Source organism: Scyliorhinus canicula, chromosome 9 (assembly GCF_902713615.1).
Source record: "Scyliorhinus canicula chromosome 9, sScyCan1.1, whole genome shotgun sequence".
NCBI classification, from domain to species: Eukaryota; Metazoa; Chordata; class Chondrichthyes; order Carcharhiniformes; family Scyliorhinidae; genus Scyliorhinus; species Scyliorhinus canicula.
Window position 1 is genome coordinate 130,060,850 of NC_052154.1, and position 17,078 is coordinate 130,077,927.

A 17,078-nucleotide genomic window follows, 5' to 3' on the forward strand; every position below is an offset into this window, starting at 1 on the left:
AGGAACTAAGAGACAGTATGAAAATGGTTTAGCAGCTCACACTGAAAATGGTATGCAATGTCTTTTATAAGCATATAAAAGTAAAAGAGTAGGGATAGGGACCAAAAGGGAGATCTTAAAGAGGCAGGGAGCATGGCTGAGGTAATAAGTAACTTGCATCTGTCTTAAAGAGGATGATGATGCCAGACTCACAGTAATGGAGGAGATAGTAGAGAAATTGGGTTGAATTAAAATTATGAGCCATTTAAATGGTTGGCAGCAGTCACAATAGAAAGTTATTTGGTCCAGATGGATTGCACCCTAGTTTGTTGAGTAGTAGTAGTGGTGGAAATTGCAGAGACCTTGGCACAATCTTCCATTTCTCGTGAGATATGGATGTGGTGCCGAAGGACTGGAGGGTTGCAAATGTCACACACCACAAAAGGGGAGAGATAAATCCAATAATTACAGATCGATCGGCGCAACGTCAGTGATGGAAACATTTAGAGGCATTAATCTGCGACAAAATTAATTGGTACTTGGAAAAATATTTAATAAATGGAAACCAGCATGGATTTGTTAACGGTAAATTTTGTTGGCTTACTTGATTGAGTTCTTAATGAAATAATGGAGAGGGTGAATGATGGCAGTGTGGCTGATGTTGCATATGTTGACTTTTAAGAGGTATTTGATAAAGTATCACATAATATTCTTGCTAACAAAATTAAGGTCATGGAAATAAAGGGGAAGTGGCTGAGCGGATATATAGGGTATAATTTCAAAACCTGATGATAACAAAACTCAGAAAGAGGACATTAATATGTTTCTGAGGGACATGGGTAGATTGGTGAAATGAGCACACAACAGGTAAAATTTAATGCAGAGAAGTGTGAATCAATTAACTTTGGCAGGAAGAATGATGAAAGGCTTAGGGTTGTAAATACACCAGCTTGGAAGGTAGCAGGATAAGTTGAGAAAGAATGTCAAGACCTCAGAGAGGATGCAGAGGAGATTTACTAGAATGGTGTCAGGAATGTTAGACTTCAGTTACATGAAGAGATTGAGAAGCTGAGGTCCTTCTCATTAGAAAAGAGAAAGTTATGCGATGATTTGAAAAAGGTGTTCAAAATCATAAACAGTCTTGATAGCGTAAATAAGGAGAAACTGTTTCCGGAGCCAAAAGGGTTGGGGTAGAAGATGCAGATTGAAATTAATTGACAAAAGAATTAATGGTGATATGAGGAAACCTTTTCATGCAGCAAGTTAAGATGACCTAGAATACAATGCATGAAAGAGCAATGGAAGAGGATTCAATAATATTCAAATGGAAATTTGATAAATACATGTAAAGGAAAAAAAAGCTGCTGAACTACAGAGAAGGGAGAGGGGAGTGAAACTGTTTGGACCGCTTGCCAGAAATGGCATAATGGGCCAAATGGTATCCTTCTATGCCGTGTCATTTTATGATAAAATAAAAAAGTACTTTTTACAAAAGTGCCAATCTGGTCAAGTAGGAAGTTTTAAAAACATATTCCTATTAAGGAAATGAAATTAATGAGAATTTTTCCACGTTTTTTTTAGTTGGACCAGATCAATAAAGATGGAGAGGATTTGGGGTTTTGTTGCCTTCATGTCATCACAGGCATTAATTTTAATCAAATACCGCTTGAAAGTCCATGGGCGCGATTCTCCGCTCCCCACGGCGGGTGGGAGAATCGCGGGAGGGCCGGGCGAATCATGACACGCCGCCCTGGCAACCCCGCTCGGAGATTCGCCACTCGCCGTTTTTCACGGCGACTGGCAATTCTCCGGCCTGGATGGGGCCGAGCGGCTTGACATTCCCAACCTGTTCACGCCGGCGGCAACCACACCTGGTCGCTGCCGGCGTGAACATAGCGTGAAAGATAAGTTTGGGGCCTGTGGGGGGCGGAGAGGAGATTGAGCACCACGGCCGTGCTCGGGAGGGGACTGGCCCGCGATCGGTGCCCACCGATCATCGGGCTGGCGTCTCCAAGAGACGCACTCTTTCCCCTCCGCCGCCCCGCACGATCAAGCCGCCACGTCTTGCGGGGCAGCAGAGGGGAAGACGGCAACCACGCATGCGCGGGTTGGAGCCGGCCAACCTGCGCATGCGCGGCTGACGTCACTTAGGCGCCGGCGTCGCGTCATTCTCGGCACGCCGCTTTGACGGAAGCGTCAAGGCCCGGCGGCCGAGTTTCTCACAATGGTAAATAGGGTGCGAGGAGCAGCCTCCGACGCCGTCGTGAAACTCGGCCGAGTTCACGACGGCCTTCCCGATGCCGCGCGGGAACAGAGAATCGCGCCCCATGTATGCAACATAAGCCACACTGCCCTCATCTACCCTCTTTATTACTTCATTAAGAATTCAATCACGTTAACCAACATAATTTACCTTTAACAAATCCATGCCGTCTTCCATTTATTAATCAAATTTTTCATATGATATAAGACTGCTCCAACCCTAAGGTGCTTTTAGCATGCCATAAAAATGACAGTAGCATGCCAGGAATTCATAATCAATGAGTGCCACTCTCCCCATTTCTCTTCTGTGGTGATGGTCCTGATGGACTCCCTTGAGAGTGAACAGAATAGAGGCCTGCAATTTATAATGGCTCAGGAAGCTGTTCTGAGAAATCAGAAAAAACAGAATCATAGCATCTGAGGCGAAACTGTCCTCATTGCATTAACAAGATGCAACCAGTGACAGAATTAATTAGCATGTGTATTCTGCTAGTATGTCATCAGTGTAGAAGCACTACTATAACAACTGCATCTAAGGATGAGTATCCAAAAAACAGATAGACCAAAGTTTGGGACATTGTATTTTATGCTGACTTCAAAGCAGCCGACATTAAAGATGTTAAGAGCTGAAACATCCTCTTTATCTGAGGCAACTTCTGAATCAAATATTCAACACAACCTGTTGGTTTATTTTCCTTCTGCACCCATTTCTCCTTCACTCCCACCAGTGTAACCATATCTACTGTGCACAACTGCCGAGACTCACGTTTGTACTGATGTATAGCTTCTGCAGCTTCTCGCGGAATGGCCTTAGTTTTGTCATCTGAAATCTCTCCAGGTTATTCATCATCTTCCCAACCTGCCACAGCAGACAAAAAAACATTACACTTCTCCATTCAGTAAACTCCTGCTAAAAACCAGCAAGAATTACTGCACACATCAGGAATTCTCTAAGCACTAAACATAAGAAATACGAACAGGAATAGGTAATTCTGCCCATCAAGCCTGCTGTGCCATCTGATAAGACCATGGTGCACCTCAGCTACACCTTTCCACACAAACCCCATTGAGGCCACTATGATAACATTAAAACAATTTCTTCAAATACTTTTATGAATACTTTCAGCCTGGACATTTTGATTCCTTTTACTGCACTGACGGTCATATAGGCTTCCAAAAATACCCCGACTTACTTTCTTGAAGACAGTACACTCTACATGCAGGCTAACATAGTGTATGATATTTGACCTGTGAAATTCTAGTGACCTGTATCCAGAATTCTCTGTTTTCTTGAGGACAGAACTGACCTCACCTTCCACTGTCAAAAAGCCTGCCAACACTTGCTGACTCGGCTCACACATAACAAGTGGTTACTTAAGTGAGGTAGGAGATGGCAGATAGTTGTACCTATAAAGCTGTGCCATAGTGAGAGTCGTTACCATCAGGAGAGGGAAGAAAATTAAGGAAACACACAGAAAAGTACTTTTGCAGAAGTTATGATAAAAATAGTTTCCACTCTGAGACGTTAAACTGTTTGGGCACTAGATCTAACCACATCAGCAGCACAAATCATAATCTGTAACACTGCCCCTTTGTACTTCCTGGTTTCATTTTTGCAGTAAACAAAGAGGGGAGATTCCAATTGTTGTACTGGAAACAGGCTGACAAGGGGGGAAAACACATAAGCCAGAAACAGAAACTGCCAAATGAGGCCCTGGTTGGAATCCATACTGCCACCTGCAAGCGCACTCAAGTCAACACAGAAAACTCATTATCGCTATGTGGACTTTGTGATTACCCACAAACAGTAGGTATCAAATTTACACAAAAGGATAAATACCATGCTATGAATATGTAACTGACTTCCAGACAGTAGGTGTGGTAAACCACATTATTGTGTGTATTGTATTCTATTCACTGTGCTGTTTTGTACATGCCTGGCCTTGTCCAGGCTGGCTCCGCCTGTGGCTCCTCCCCTCAGGGCTTCTGTGTAAAAGTGGCAAGTCTCCACCTCCCGACCCAGTTCGGGTCCAGAGGCAGGAGGCTTGCTGTTTAGTGTATTAAAGCCTCAGTTATGTTTATCACTCGTCGTCTATTATTGATGGTGTATCAATTTAATACACTAAACTTCTAAAGATGGGCTCTTCACTCAAGATGAACTCCTCACTCGAGCCTGATTGCTTGCAACTGGACCCACAAGCAGCTGACGCTACAGAGACTTTTGAACACTGGCTAAGCTGCTTCGAGGCCTATTTCGCACCTTTCAACAAAGACTTCACGGACCTCCAGAAGAAGCAGGTCCTCTATGCACAGGTGAGTCGAAGAGTCTTTAACCTCATCAGGGACACCCCCTCGTATGCGGAGGCGATAACGCTGCTCAAAGGACATTATGTGAAATCCGTCAACCAGGTATATGCTAGGCACCTCCTCGCCACGAGACGCCAACGCCCTGGGGAATCACTCGCGGAATTCCTGTGCGCCTTGCGCATCGCATCCTCTGTCGAAACTGTGACTGCCAGGCCATATCGGCTACCCAGCGCATGGAGCTGCTGATCAGGAACGCCTATGTCGCGTGAATGCACTCAAACTATATCCGTCAGCGTTTATTAGAAGGGGGGACACTCGGCCTCCCAGAGACAGTCCAGCTCTCTAACTCGCTGGAGATGGCCTCCCAGAAGATGGGAGCCTACACCTCCGACCACGCGGCACCCTCATGAGCCTCGTGGGTGCAGCCATCAACCGATCCGGGCGCGACGCAAGCCTGCGCCGTGTAGCGGCCCACCAATGCCGGAGGCCCGAAGTGCTACTTCTGCGGCCAGAATAATGACCCTCGACAACGCTGCATAGCACGGAACGTGACTTGTAACAGCTGTAGGAAGAAGGGCCACTTCGCAAAAGTCTGCCAGGCCCAGACGCCCCCCCCCCCCTAAATCTTCTGGGCCCAGCAGCGCTGCCTGCTGCCGGTCAGGGCCATCGCCAGCTGCCACGCCACCCGCCATGTGCGACCCGTGGGCGCCGCCATCTTAAATCTCAGCCGACACGTGCGACCCACAGAGGCTGCCATCTTGGACACCATCTTGCACCTCGCCTGTCACGTGCGACCCACGGCGGCCACCATCTTGGGACCCCTCCGCTGCCTCCCGGGAACCCAGCTCACCCAACCGTACGTGGGCCTCCGCTGCCGCTGCTACCGCTGACCGGCCTGCCGACTGTCTTCCGACACTTGCCTCAGTCACGCTGGACCAGTCCCGGCCGCACCACCTCGCAAAGTTTACAATGACCGATCAACGGGCTCGAGACGGCCTGCCTTTATGACTCCGGGAGCACGGACAGCATCATACGCCCAGATACGGTAAGGCGCTGCTCCCTCCCCATCCTACCCGCAACCCAGAAAATCTCCGTGGCTTCCGGATCCCATGCAGTGGAAATCCGGGGCTACTGTGTTACGACCCTCACTGTGCAAGGCGTAGAGTACACCAGCTTTAGGCTCTACGTCAGGGGTGGGCAGACTTTTCGATGCAAGGGCCACATTCAGAAATTCACAATTTTAAAGGGCCGCATAGTATATTAAGTAAAATAATTACTTCACCCGGTTATGATTCTGGGCACCTCATATAGAACATAGAACAGGCCCTTCAGCCCTCGACGTTGTGCCGAGCAATGATCACCCTACTCAAGTCAACGTATCCACCCTATACCAGTAAGTAACCCAACAGCCCCCCCCCATTAACCTTAAAAAAAAAAAAATTTAAAAAACAAATTGTTTTTTTAAATAAAAAATTTTTTTTTCTTAATGACTTGGTGGGCCGCATAAAGACCTTTGGCGGGCCGTAGTTTGCCCACCCCTGCTCTACGTCCTCCCCATCTCTGCGCTGCCCTATTACTGGGCCTCGACTTCCGGTGCCACCTCCAGAGCATTACTCAAGTTGAACGGACCCCTGCCGCCCCCCCCCTCACTGTCTGTAGCCTCGTGACCCTTAAGGTCACCTCACCCGGACTGCAAGCCCATCGCTACCAGAAGCAGACGCTACAGAGCCCAGGACAGGGCCTTCATCAGGTCAGAGGTCCAGCGACTCCTGCGAGAGGGGAGCATTGAGGCTAGTAACAGTCCCTGGAGACACCAAGTGGTGGTCGTCAAGTGGCGTGAAGCACCGGATAGTCATCAATTATAGCCAGACCATCAACCGGTACACGCAGCCCGATTGGTACCCCCTCCCCCGCATATCTGAGATGATCAATCAGATTGCGCAGTATCTAGTCTTCTCTACAGTCGACATGAAGTCTGCGTACCACCACCTCCCTATCCGCCTGGAGGACCGCCAATACACTGACTTTGAGGCATACGGCTGCCTCTACCACTTCCTCAGGGTTCCCTTCGGCGTCACCAATGGGGTCTCGGTATTCCAAAGGGAAATGGACCAAATGGTTGACAAGTACAGGCTGCGGGCCACGTTCCCGTACCTAGACAACGTCACCATCTGCGGCCATGACCAGCAGGACCATGACGAGAACCTCCCACGCTTCCTCCACACCGCAAAACTCCTGAACCTCACTTATAATAGACAGAAACGCGTCTTTCGCACAACCCGCCGGGCCATCCTCGGCTACACCGTGGAACATGGAGCCCTAGGGTCTGATCCCGACTGCATATGCCCCCTCCCGACTGCATATGCCCCCTCCTGGAACTCAACCTTCCCCACTGCTCCAAGGACCTGAAGAGCGTGGGGTTCTTCTCTTACTATGCCCAGTGGATCCCCAACTAGGCGGACAAGGTCCGCCCACTGATCAAGTCCACCACGCTTCCCCTGGCGACTGAGGCCCAACTGGCCTTCGATCGCATCAAAGCAGACATCGCCAAAGCTGCGATGCATGCTGTGGACGAGTCCATCCCTTTCCAAGTGGAGAGCGATGCGTCGGACTTTGCTCTGGCCGCTACACTCAACCAGGCGGGCAGGGCCGTGGCTTTCTTCTCCCGTACCCTCCATGCCTCCGAAATTCAACACTCCTCCGTCGAAAAGGAGGCCCAGGCCATAGTAGAAGCTGTGAGACATTGGGGGCATTACCTGACCGGCAGGCGATTCACTCGCCTCACTGACCAACGGTCGGTTGCCCTTATGTTTAACAATACACAGCAGGGCAAAATCAAGAACGACAAGATCCTGAGGCGGAGGATCAAGCTCTCCACCTACAGCTATGACATAGTGTATCGGCCCGGGGATCTCAATGAGCACTCAGATGCCTCTCCCACGGTACATGTGCCAGCACACAAGTAGACCAAACCGGCTCAGGGCCTTCCACAACGCATCTGTCACCCGCTTTTTTCACTTTATCAAGGCTCGCAACCTGCCTTACTCCATCGAGGAGGTCAGGTCCGTGACCAGGGACTGCCAGGTCTGTGCGGCGTGCAAACCGCACTTCTATCGGTCAGACAGAGCACATCCAGTAAAGGCCTCCCGCCCCTTTGAGCACCTCAGCATGGACTTCAAGGGACCCATCCTCTCCACTGACCGTAACGTGTACTTCCTTAACATCGTTAATGAGTACTCCAGATTCCCCTTCGCCATCCCCCGCTCTGACATAACCTCTGCCTCCGATATCAAGGCCCTACACAGCTTTTTCACCCTGCTTGGGCTCCCCGCTTATATCCACAGTGATCGGGGCTCCTCCTTTATGAGCGACGAGTTGCGTCAGTTCCTGCTCGGCAAAGGCATCGCCTCCAGCAGGACAACCAGCTATAACCCCCGGGGAGACGGACAGGTGGAGAGGGAGAACGTGACGGGCTGGAAGGCAGTCTTCCTGGCCCTACGGTCGAAAAGTCTCCCGCTGGCAGGAGGTCCTCCCCGATGCACTCCACTCCATCCGGTCGCTTCTATGTATGGCCACTAACCAGACTCCTCATGAGCGTATGTTTGCCTTCCCCAGGAAGTCCACCTCCAGGGTCTCGCATCCGTCCTGGCTGACAGTCCCGGGGCTTGTCCTTCTCCGGCAGCATGCGAGGAGCCATAAAACCAGCCCCCTTGTCGAGAAGGTCCTGCTGCACCATGCAAACCCCCAATGTGCCTACGTGACACGCCAGGACAGGCGGCAAGACACGGTCTCCCTTCGGGATTTGGCTCCTGCGGGCTCCCCGGCGACCATCACCACCACCCTACACCCCCACCTCCACCCACCTCCCTCACGAACTCACTCCCGCAGGTCCACCGAGAACAAGCACCACCACCACCACCCCCACCCAGACACCGCACCCCCCCTTCACCGACTCAACATCTGAGTGAAGACGATGACAACACGCTCCCGGACGCACAGATCTCGACACCGGCGCCAACACCACAGCCGGGACTGAGGCGGTCACAGCGGAAGGTCAAGGCCCCCGACAGACTTGACCTTTAACACCACTTCACCCCCGCCGGACTTTTTTTTAAACAGGGGGCGAATGTGGTAAACCACATTGTTGTGTTTATTGTATTATATTCACTGTGCTGTGTTGTACATGCCTGGGCTTGTCCAGGCTGGCTCCATCTGTGGCTCCTCCCCTCGGGGCTTCTGTATAAAAGTGGCAAGTCTCCGCCTCCAGACCCAGCTCGGGTCCAGAGGCAGAAGGCTTGCTGTTTAGTGTATTAAAGCCTCAGTTATGCTTTTAACCACCGTCTATTATTGATGGTGTATCAGTAGGTGATCAACTTTGCAGCAGGAAGAACGGCAAACATAGAGGCCACCAGACTCCATAATGGGCTAAAGCTGGTCAGACAAGGGTGTTTCAGAGGGCAAACCCCACCTCCCAGGCTCAACCATCGCAAGAAGACGATATCCACATAAAGTGATCATAGCCTGGCCAGCCTCCTTCACTAAGTGCAGGTAATAGCTAGAGTTCAGCTGTGAGTCAAGTCATATTTTGTGTGAGAGAATTGTGAATAAAATTGGCTTAAACCGAGAACCTGTTTTGTTCTTTGTTCATCTCATAAGTAAAGGCACCTAGGTAAAACATTTTTCTAATAAACCGTTTGAACTGTCTGATAATTTACAGACAACACAATGCTGAGAAATATGGAACACTTTTACCATTTATTGTCGGGGTCAAGCGCTTCTACTGATAAACTCCCTCTACTTTGCCTCCAGTATAAGCCTGTGTTCCATCTCGGAATAACACCTGCAAATTGTATTCTTTCCCCCCACTAGCTAACTCATGGCCTTTCCGAGTGAGTTTTAAAATCTATGTCCAAGCCCATCAGGAGACTGGCATAATACGGAGTGTGATAAAAACATTAAATCGGAAGAGAAAATGCTACCCTTAGTTTAAAACTGGTCTATCAAAATCGATGGAACATATTAAAATGGGCACCCAATACAGGTTGCTTTAAAAGGAGTGTACATACGGATATGTATGGTAAAATGCAATGTACCAAGAAGTAGAATAAAAAACTTTGAAAAGGAGTCAGAATCTAAAAACAAAACTTTTTGAGCATGCCTCAATGTTGGAAATATTTTGTCAGAATCAAAATATCGACTCATTTTTTTTTAAGACAAGTAGGTATTTTCCTGTAGTTATAATAGGTACAATGTCAAATATGTGATTGGTTATTTTGTTCCAGTTACAAAATTTGAAAATTTACAACTTTCAAGTTAATATGATTTTTAAAGCCAGCCCGTGATACATTAAGTTCCCAAAACAAGACATTGATTGGGCTGTGTTTAAAGTTGCTGGCTTTAACTCTTTCTAACAACAGGAGGATCAGACCAGTCAATTGCTCACCTTCTCCTCAAGGAATGGCGTATTAACAGGAAAGCAGGACCAGAAGTGTCTCAGTAACTCTGCCACCGCCACATACAAGTGTTTGAGTTCCATCTGGACATCACTTGGCATTATCTCTGCAACGAAAGCAACACAAAGTGAGCAAAGCATGACCCCTCCCAGATTAGCTGGGAGTCACGCAGACCTGGGGATCTATCTCCTTGCAATGCTGATAGAACTATTCTATTTAAAGTATTTTTAGTCGACAGATGTTCCCCATTTTCATAATACAAAACCAAAAACAACCCCAACCAAACAAAAGAAACAACTCTTGAACCCCTCCCTCAACAATCAACAGTACAAATGCCCAAACGTGCACGATGAATAACCCTCAACAATTGTAGAACCCCTCCTTCATCCCCCCTCAGCTCAAACTTCACCTTCTCCAGCCATGCCCAGGTCCAGGGTGGAGAAGCTGACCTCCACCCCAACGAGGCCCACCTACGAGCAATCAACGAGGCCAAGGCATCTTCCCCACTCCCGCCTATAACTCAGGCGGGTCCGACACCCCAAATATGGCTCCCTGGGGACCAGGCTCCACATTCACATGCAAGACCCCTGAGATTGTACTGAACACCGTCCTCCAAAACCTTTCCAGATTCGGACAGGATCAAAATGTATGTAACCTCCCCCCCCCCCCCGCAACTCATGAGGAAGTCGCCGCTATCGGGAAGGTCGGAAGAACCTTCCTTGCAAAGTTCCGCACCTAAAGCCTTCCCTCTACACCAACCCATACTTCTCTCCCAGCTCCACTAAGCTTGCGAACCGACCCCCAAGGAACAAATTCTTCATTTTCTTAATCCCCTTCTCGTCCCATCCCCAAAACCTCGCATCCATGCTCCCCTGCTCAAACCCAGGACTCCCACTGATCAGCATCCCCCCTGACCCAGCCCCCAACTTAAAATGCTGCCTAAACTGCCTCCAAATATTCGATGTGGCCACCACCACCACAGTCACCGAGTACTTTCCTGGGATCAGCACCTTTGCCAGTGCCCACATCCCCGACCCCCTGCAAGAGCCCGCCTCTATCTTTACCCACAGACCACCCCCACCTCCCCTTGCTCCAGCCCTGCACCTTCTCTGCAATCACCGCCCAATAATAATAATACAGCAAATTTTGGGTCCCCTCTGCAGTACCAACCTCCTAATCCTGGCCACCTTCTCCCTCCCCCCCCCCCCCCCCCCCCCCCTCCCAAATGATCGAGAGATCAACTTGTCCACCCCATTGAATAAGGATTTAAGGTAAAAAGAACGGCAGGCATTGAAATAAAAACAGAAATCATGGCAAAATATTCATTTTAACTGCCTGCACCCGGTCCGCCAACAACTGAGGGAGATTGTCCCACCTCAACAGATCGGCCTTCACCCTCCCCACCAAGCTAGTGAAATTAAACCTCTGAAGCCCTGCCCAATCTCGGGCTACCTGCACCCCCAAATACCTAAAGTGGGTTGCTGCCAAGCGGAATGGATGCCCTCATTCCCACTCCCGGCGGGGAGACCATAAAATTGATTTTCCTGTATTCAATTTATACCCTGAGAATGTCCCGAATCTCTGGAGCAGCCCCATTATACTCCCCACTGACGTGCTCGGTTCCGAGATATACAATAGAAGATCATCGGCATATAGGGACACCCTATGCTCCATCTCCTCCCCCCCCCCCCCCCCCCCCCCCCCCCCCCCCCCCCGACTCGTATCCAGTGCGAAATACCCCGAATTCATGCTCTACATGCGAACACTCACCATCGGTTCCTTATACAGCAGCTACACCCACACCACAAACATCAGCCCCATTCCAAATCTCTCCAGTACCGCCATCAAGTAACATCACTCTACCCAGTCAAACGTATTCTCTGCGTCAAGCACCACCACCTCAGTCTCCCTTCTATCCCCCGAGGAAAGGACCACCTCCTCACGTTCGAGAACAACTGACTTCCCTTCACGAACCCCGTCTGGGCCTCCCTATTGACCTTCGGGAAACACCCTTCCAACCTTGATGCCAACACCTTCACCAATATCTTGGCAACTACTTTCAGCAGAGATATGGGCCAATACAACCCACATTCCACTGGATCCTTGTCCTTCTTTAATAGCAACAAGATGGAAGCTTACCTCATCGTTTGCGGCAAGACACTCCTACCAATCGCATCCTCAAATATTCCCATCATCAACCGCGCCAGCTTGGCCTTAAATTTCTTATAAAATTCAACTGGGAACCAATCGTGCCCCGCTGCCTTCCCTGCCTGCATCCTCCCAATCACCTCCTGCTCCCCCACTGGCTCCTCCAACCCTGCACTACCTTTCTCTCCCAGTCTCGGATACTCCAGCCCGTCCAGAAATTCCCACATTCCCCGCTCCTCCTCCGGTGGGTCTTACCTAAACAGGTCCCTATAAAATTCCTCAAATACTTTATTAATCTGCTCCATAGCAACCACCACCTTCCCATTCCTGTTCTTCACCCGAACTAACTCCCTCGCCGCTGTCTCCCTTCAGAGCTGGCTGGCTAGCATATGTGCCCCCACCCCACTACCGCCATCAGAGCCTCCAGACCATCGACCGCAAGACCTCCCCCGTGCAACTAAACCCCACATATTCTTCAATCACCTTCCTGATACTATAACAAAAGTTCCGGTCCGCTAACAACCGCAGGTCCATTCTCCATCCCGACCTCCGAGCTGTCCCCTTCTCCAAAACCACATCCATCCTATGCGGAGCATGATCCAAAATCACGATTGCCGAGTGTTCCGACCTCCTAACCCCAGTCAATAGCATCTACCTCACCATGCAAAACATCAGTCCTCAAATGCACCTTATGTACCAGAGAGAAAAATGAATCCTCTGTTACCTCCACGGGTCCACTCCTCCCCACCATGTTTCAATCCCCCCCTACTATAAGCCTGCGGGTATCCAGATCCAGGATGACACCCAGCACCCTCTTCACAAACCCCGCATCATCCCAGTTGGGGCCATATACGCTCACCTGTGCCACCCACCTCCCTTCTGGCACCCCTGTAACTATCACGTACCTGCCCCCCGATCCACCACCACCTTCTCCATCTGAAACCTCACCCTCTTGCCCACCAATACCACCACCCCTGGTGCCCTACTATCAAACCCTGGGTGAAACAGGTACGGGGGGCTGGTACAGGTACTCTTCCTAAGTCTCAACTGATCCTTCAACCTCAAATGGGTCTCCTTGCAGCATTGCCACATCGGCCTTTAAACTTTTCAAATGTAAAAAAACTCTCTATCTCTTCACCCGTGCTCCTAACCCCCTCACGTTCCACGTCACTATCCTGACCGGGGGTCTCTTTTCTCTTTCTCTCTCTCTCTCTCTCTCTCTCTCTCTCTCTCTCTTCCCCCCCCCCCCCGAAAATCGGCATAACCCCAAAGCCCAATATACTTGGAACCAATTCTAAAAAAAGATAAACTCCCCTCCCCGTTCAAGCAACCCAAAACCCCACGTGTCCCCCCATCAAATACAAACCAAGAAATAACAAAAAAGAGAAATAAAGACAAAGCACAGTCACCATCCCCTCAGTCCAAGTCCCAATCCCATCTCTCATTTCAGTCCCAGACCTTTGGTCTTCACGAATACATCCGCCACCTCCATTGTCTTGAAGTAGAAATCTCTTGAATTGTGCATCACCCTCAAGTTTGCGAGGTAGACCACACCAAACCTCACAATGTTGCTATACAGTGATGCCTTCACCTGTTCGAAGGCCGCCCACCTTCTCGCCAGTCCCACTGTCAAATCTTGATATATCTGAACACCAACGCCCTCCCACTTCACCTCTCGTCTTTGCTTTGCCCAACTCAGGACCTTCTCCGTAACATGAAACTTATGGAAGCAGATTATGACTGCCCTTGGTGACTTATTTGTTTTTGACTTCGATCTGAGCGACCTATGTGCCCTGTCCAACTAGTATCGGGAGGGTATTTCTCCCTCCCCCAACAGCTCTGCCAACATCTTCGCACAGTACGCGGTCAGCCTCGGGCCCTCCATATCCTCAGGCAGGCCCACGATCCTAGGTTTTACTGACTCGACTTCTTACTCCAGGCCCTCCATCTTGGCTCTGAGCCCTTTGTTAGCGTTTGCAGCTCTTCACCCATCGAGATGAACTGGCCACTATGCTTCCATAGAGCCTCCTCGACCCCCTTCAACTTCTGTCCTTGCTCCCGTACCTCGGCCGATGTCTTTGACACTGCCACCTCCATCGGGGCAATTGCTTCCTCCACTCATTCCTTCATCACAGCCATCATCTCCCTTCGCAGCAGCTCTACGTGCTTGGTGAACTGCCTTGCAAACTGTCCGGCCATTAGCTCGATCAAAGTTTCCACTGTGAGAGGAGCGGCCCCACCTAGCAATCCAGCCTCCGCCATCTTTCTTCCTGCCAGATTCACCCGCTCACTCAACGGTGGACTTTGGCTCACCCCCTTCTTTCCAGTGCCCTTCTTCTGGGTCTTGGATCGCTCCCACCTTCCTTATACCTTCCTGCACCAGCTCATTCAAAAACTGCCCCTAAAACTGATCATTAAAGTCCAAATAACAGTGAGCATGTTTGAGGAGGTGTGTGTGTGTGTGTGTGTGGGTGTGTGGGTGTGTGGGTGTGTGGGTGTGTGGGTGGATGGAGGGCTGTGGAGTATGAAAAAGGGGAAAGATTTGTACAGATGATTGATAGGAAGTATGTTTCCCAGGGTGTTATGTGTTGTAACATGTTTTGATACACGCTTATAATAAAATACGTTTTTAAAAAGTCCAAAAATCAGAGTCTCAAGCAGGAGCAACCTAACATGCGACTCCACCTACATGCCGTCACCAGAAGTCCCGCTGATAGAACTGTGACGGTGCTTTGTATCAGTGCCCCCTCCCCAAGGCTGTATTTGCATTGATTGGCTGCATGATCCAGCCTCCTTGATCCATAAAGAACCCATCTGTCTTCATTCTCAACCATTCTTTAAAGAAACCGAGAGATTTTGCTTAAGCTGGTCTTGCCTCATCATGTCACAGCAACTTTTCCAGAAATGGGACTTCCGGTTGTGGTGATGCGGAGCTAAGCCGCACGTTCGGTAGCTCCCGCTATTTTCGCTCTTTTAAGGGTGAGCCAAGGGAAAGCTATGGCTGACCGGCGCAGAGGGAGGGGGAAGAACCCCCAGATTCGGCTGGTCACATGGAACGTGAGGGGGCTGAATGGACCGATGAAGCAGTCCCGGGTCTTGGCGCACTTGAAGGGGCTGGGAGCGGACGTGGCTATGCTCCAGGAGACGCACCTTAAGGTGGCGGATCAGGTGAGGCTGAGAAGAGGCTGGGTAGGACAGGTGTTTCACTTGGGACTAGATGCGAAGAATCGAGAGGTGGCGATTTTAGTTGGTAAGAGCTTGTCGTTTGTGGCGCCGAGTGTGGTGACGGACAGCTGTGGCAAATACATAATGGTGAGTGGTAGGCATCAAGGGGAGCGGGTGGTTCTGGTTAATATGTACGCCCCCAACTGGGACGATGCAGGTTTCATGCGGCGAATGTTGAGCCGGATTCCGGACTTGGAGATGGGGGGCTTGATCTTGGGAGGGGATTTTAATACTGTGTTGGACCCAGCTCTGGATCGTTCGAGGTCTAAGACGGGCAAGAGGCCGGCGGCGGCCACAGTGCTGAGGGGGTTTATGGATCAGATGGGAGGGGTAGACCCTTGGAGGTTTTTGAGGCTGGGAGGTAGGGAGTTTTCCTTTTTCTCCCATGTCCACAAGTCTTATTCCCAGATTGATTTTTGTGTCCTCAGCAGGGCGCTAATCCCGAGAGTGGTGGAGGCGGAGTATTCGGCGATTGTCATATCTGACCACGCTCTGCATTCGGTGGACCTGGAGCGGGGGAAGGATCAGCGCCCGCTGTGGAGGTTAGACGTGGGGCTTCTGTCAGAGGAGGAAGTATGTGGGCGGGTCCGTAGTTGCATAGAGGGGTATTTGGAAGCTAATGACAATGGGAAGGTGCAAGTTGGGGTGGTCTGGGATGCGCTGAAGGCGGTGGTTAGAGGGGAGCTGATATCTATTCGGGTGCTCAGGGAGAGGGGGGAGAGGATTGAGAGGGAGAGGTTGGTGGAAGAAATGGTAAGGGTGGATAGGAGGTATGAGGATGTCCCGGAAGAGGGGCTTTTGAGGAAGCGTCACAGTCCCCAAGCGGAATTCGATATACTGACCACCCGGAAGGCAGAGGCGCAGTGGAGGGGAGCGCAGGGGGCGGTATACGAGTACGGGGAGAAGGCAAGTCGAATGCTGGCCCATCAGCTCCGGAAGCGGGAGTCAGCGAGAGAGATAGGGGGAGTCACGGATGCAGGAGGGAACCTGGTGCGGAGTGCTAAGGACATTAATGGGGTGTTCAGGTCCTCCTACGAGGTGGTGTACCGGTCGGTGCCTCCTAGGGAGGTGGGCAGGATAGACCGCTTTCTGGATAAGCTGGAGTTCCCAAGAGTGGAGGAGGAGCGGGTGGAGGGTCTGGGGGCCCCAATCGAGTTGGAGGAGCTGATGGAGGCGCTGGGGAGCATGCAGACAGGGAAAGCACCGGGTCCTGACGGGTTCCCGGTGGAGTTTTATAAGTAGTTCTCAGACCTGCTGGGTCCGTTGTTAGTGAGGACCCTGAATGAGGGGGGGGGGGGAGGGGGCTTTGCCCCCGCGATGTCTAGAGCAATAATTTCACTGATTCTGAAGCGGGATAAGGACCCCCTCCAGTGTGGGTCTTACAGGCCGATCTCGCTCCTCAATGTGGACGCAAAGTTGTTGGCTAAGATACTGCCCAGGAGGGTGGAAGATGTGGTTCCGCTGGTTATCCATGAGGACCAAACAGGGTTTGTGAGGGGGAGGCAGCTGAATGTCAATGTGCGGCGGCTTCTTAATGTTATGATGATGTCGGCGGCGGATGGGGAGGCGGAAATAGTAGCATCGATGGATGCAGAGAAAGCCTTCGATAGAGTGGAGTGGAGCTACCTGTGAGAGGTGTTGAGGAGATTTGGGTTTGGTGAGGGATTCATTAGCTGGGTGAGGCTGCTGTATAGTTCCCCGATA

The 17,078-nt window shown here is 50.5% G+C and overlaps 1 protein-coding gene across 1 annotated transcript in view; it reads right to left on the bottom strand.

Annotated features, from left to right (window-relative positions):
- The window catches only part of gtf2h1 (general transcription factor IIH, polypeptide 1), a 133,126-nt gene that overhangs the window by 6,285 nt on the left and 109,763 nt on the right, over positions 1 to 17,078 (bottom strand). The window contains exons 10-11 of the mRNA XM_038806049.1: positions 9,992 to 10,107; positions 3,008 to 3,100 (exon numbers count right to left, since the gene is read on the bottom strand). Coding sequence (XP_038661977.1) covers positions 3,008 to 3,100; positions 9,992 to 10,107 — 209 coding nt within the window. The remainder of the gene's footprint in view (positions 1 to 3,007; positions 3,101 to 9,991; positions 10,108 to 17,078) is intronic.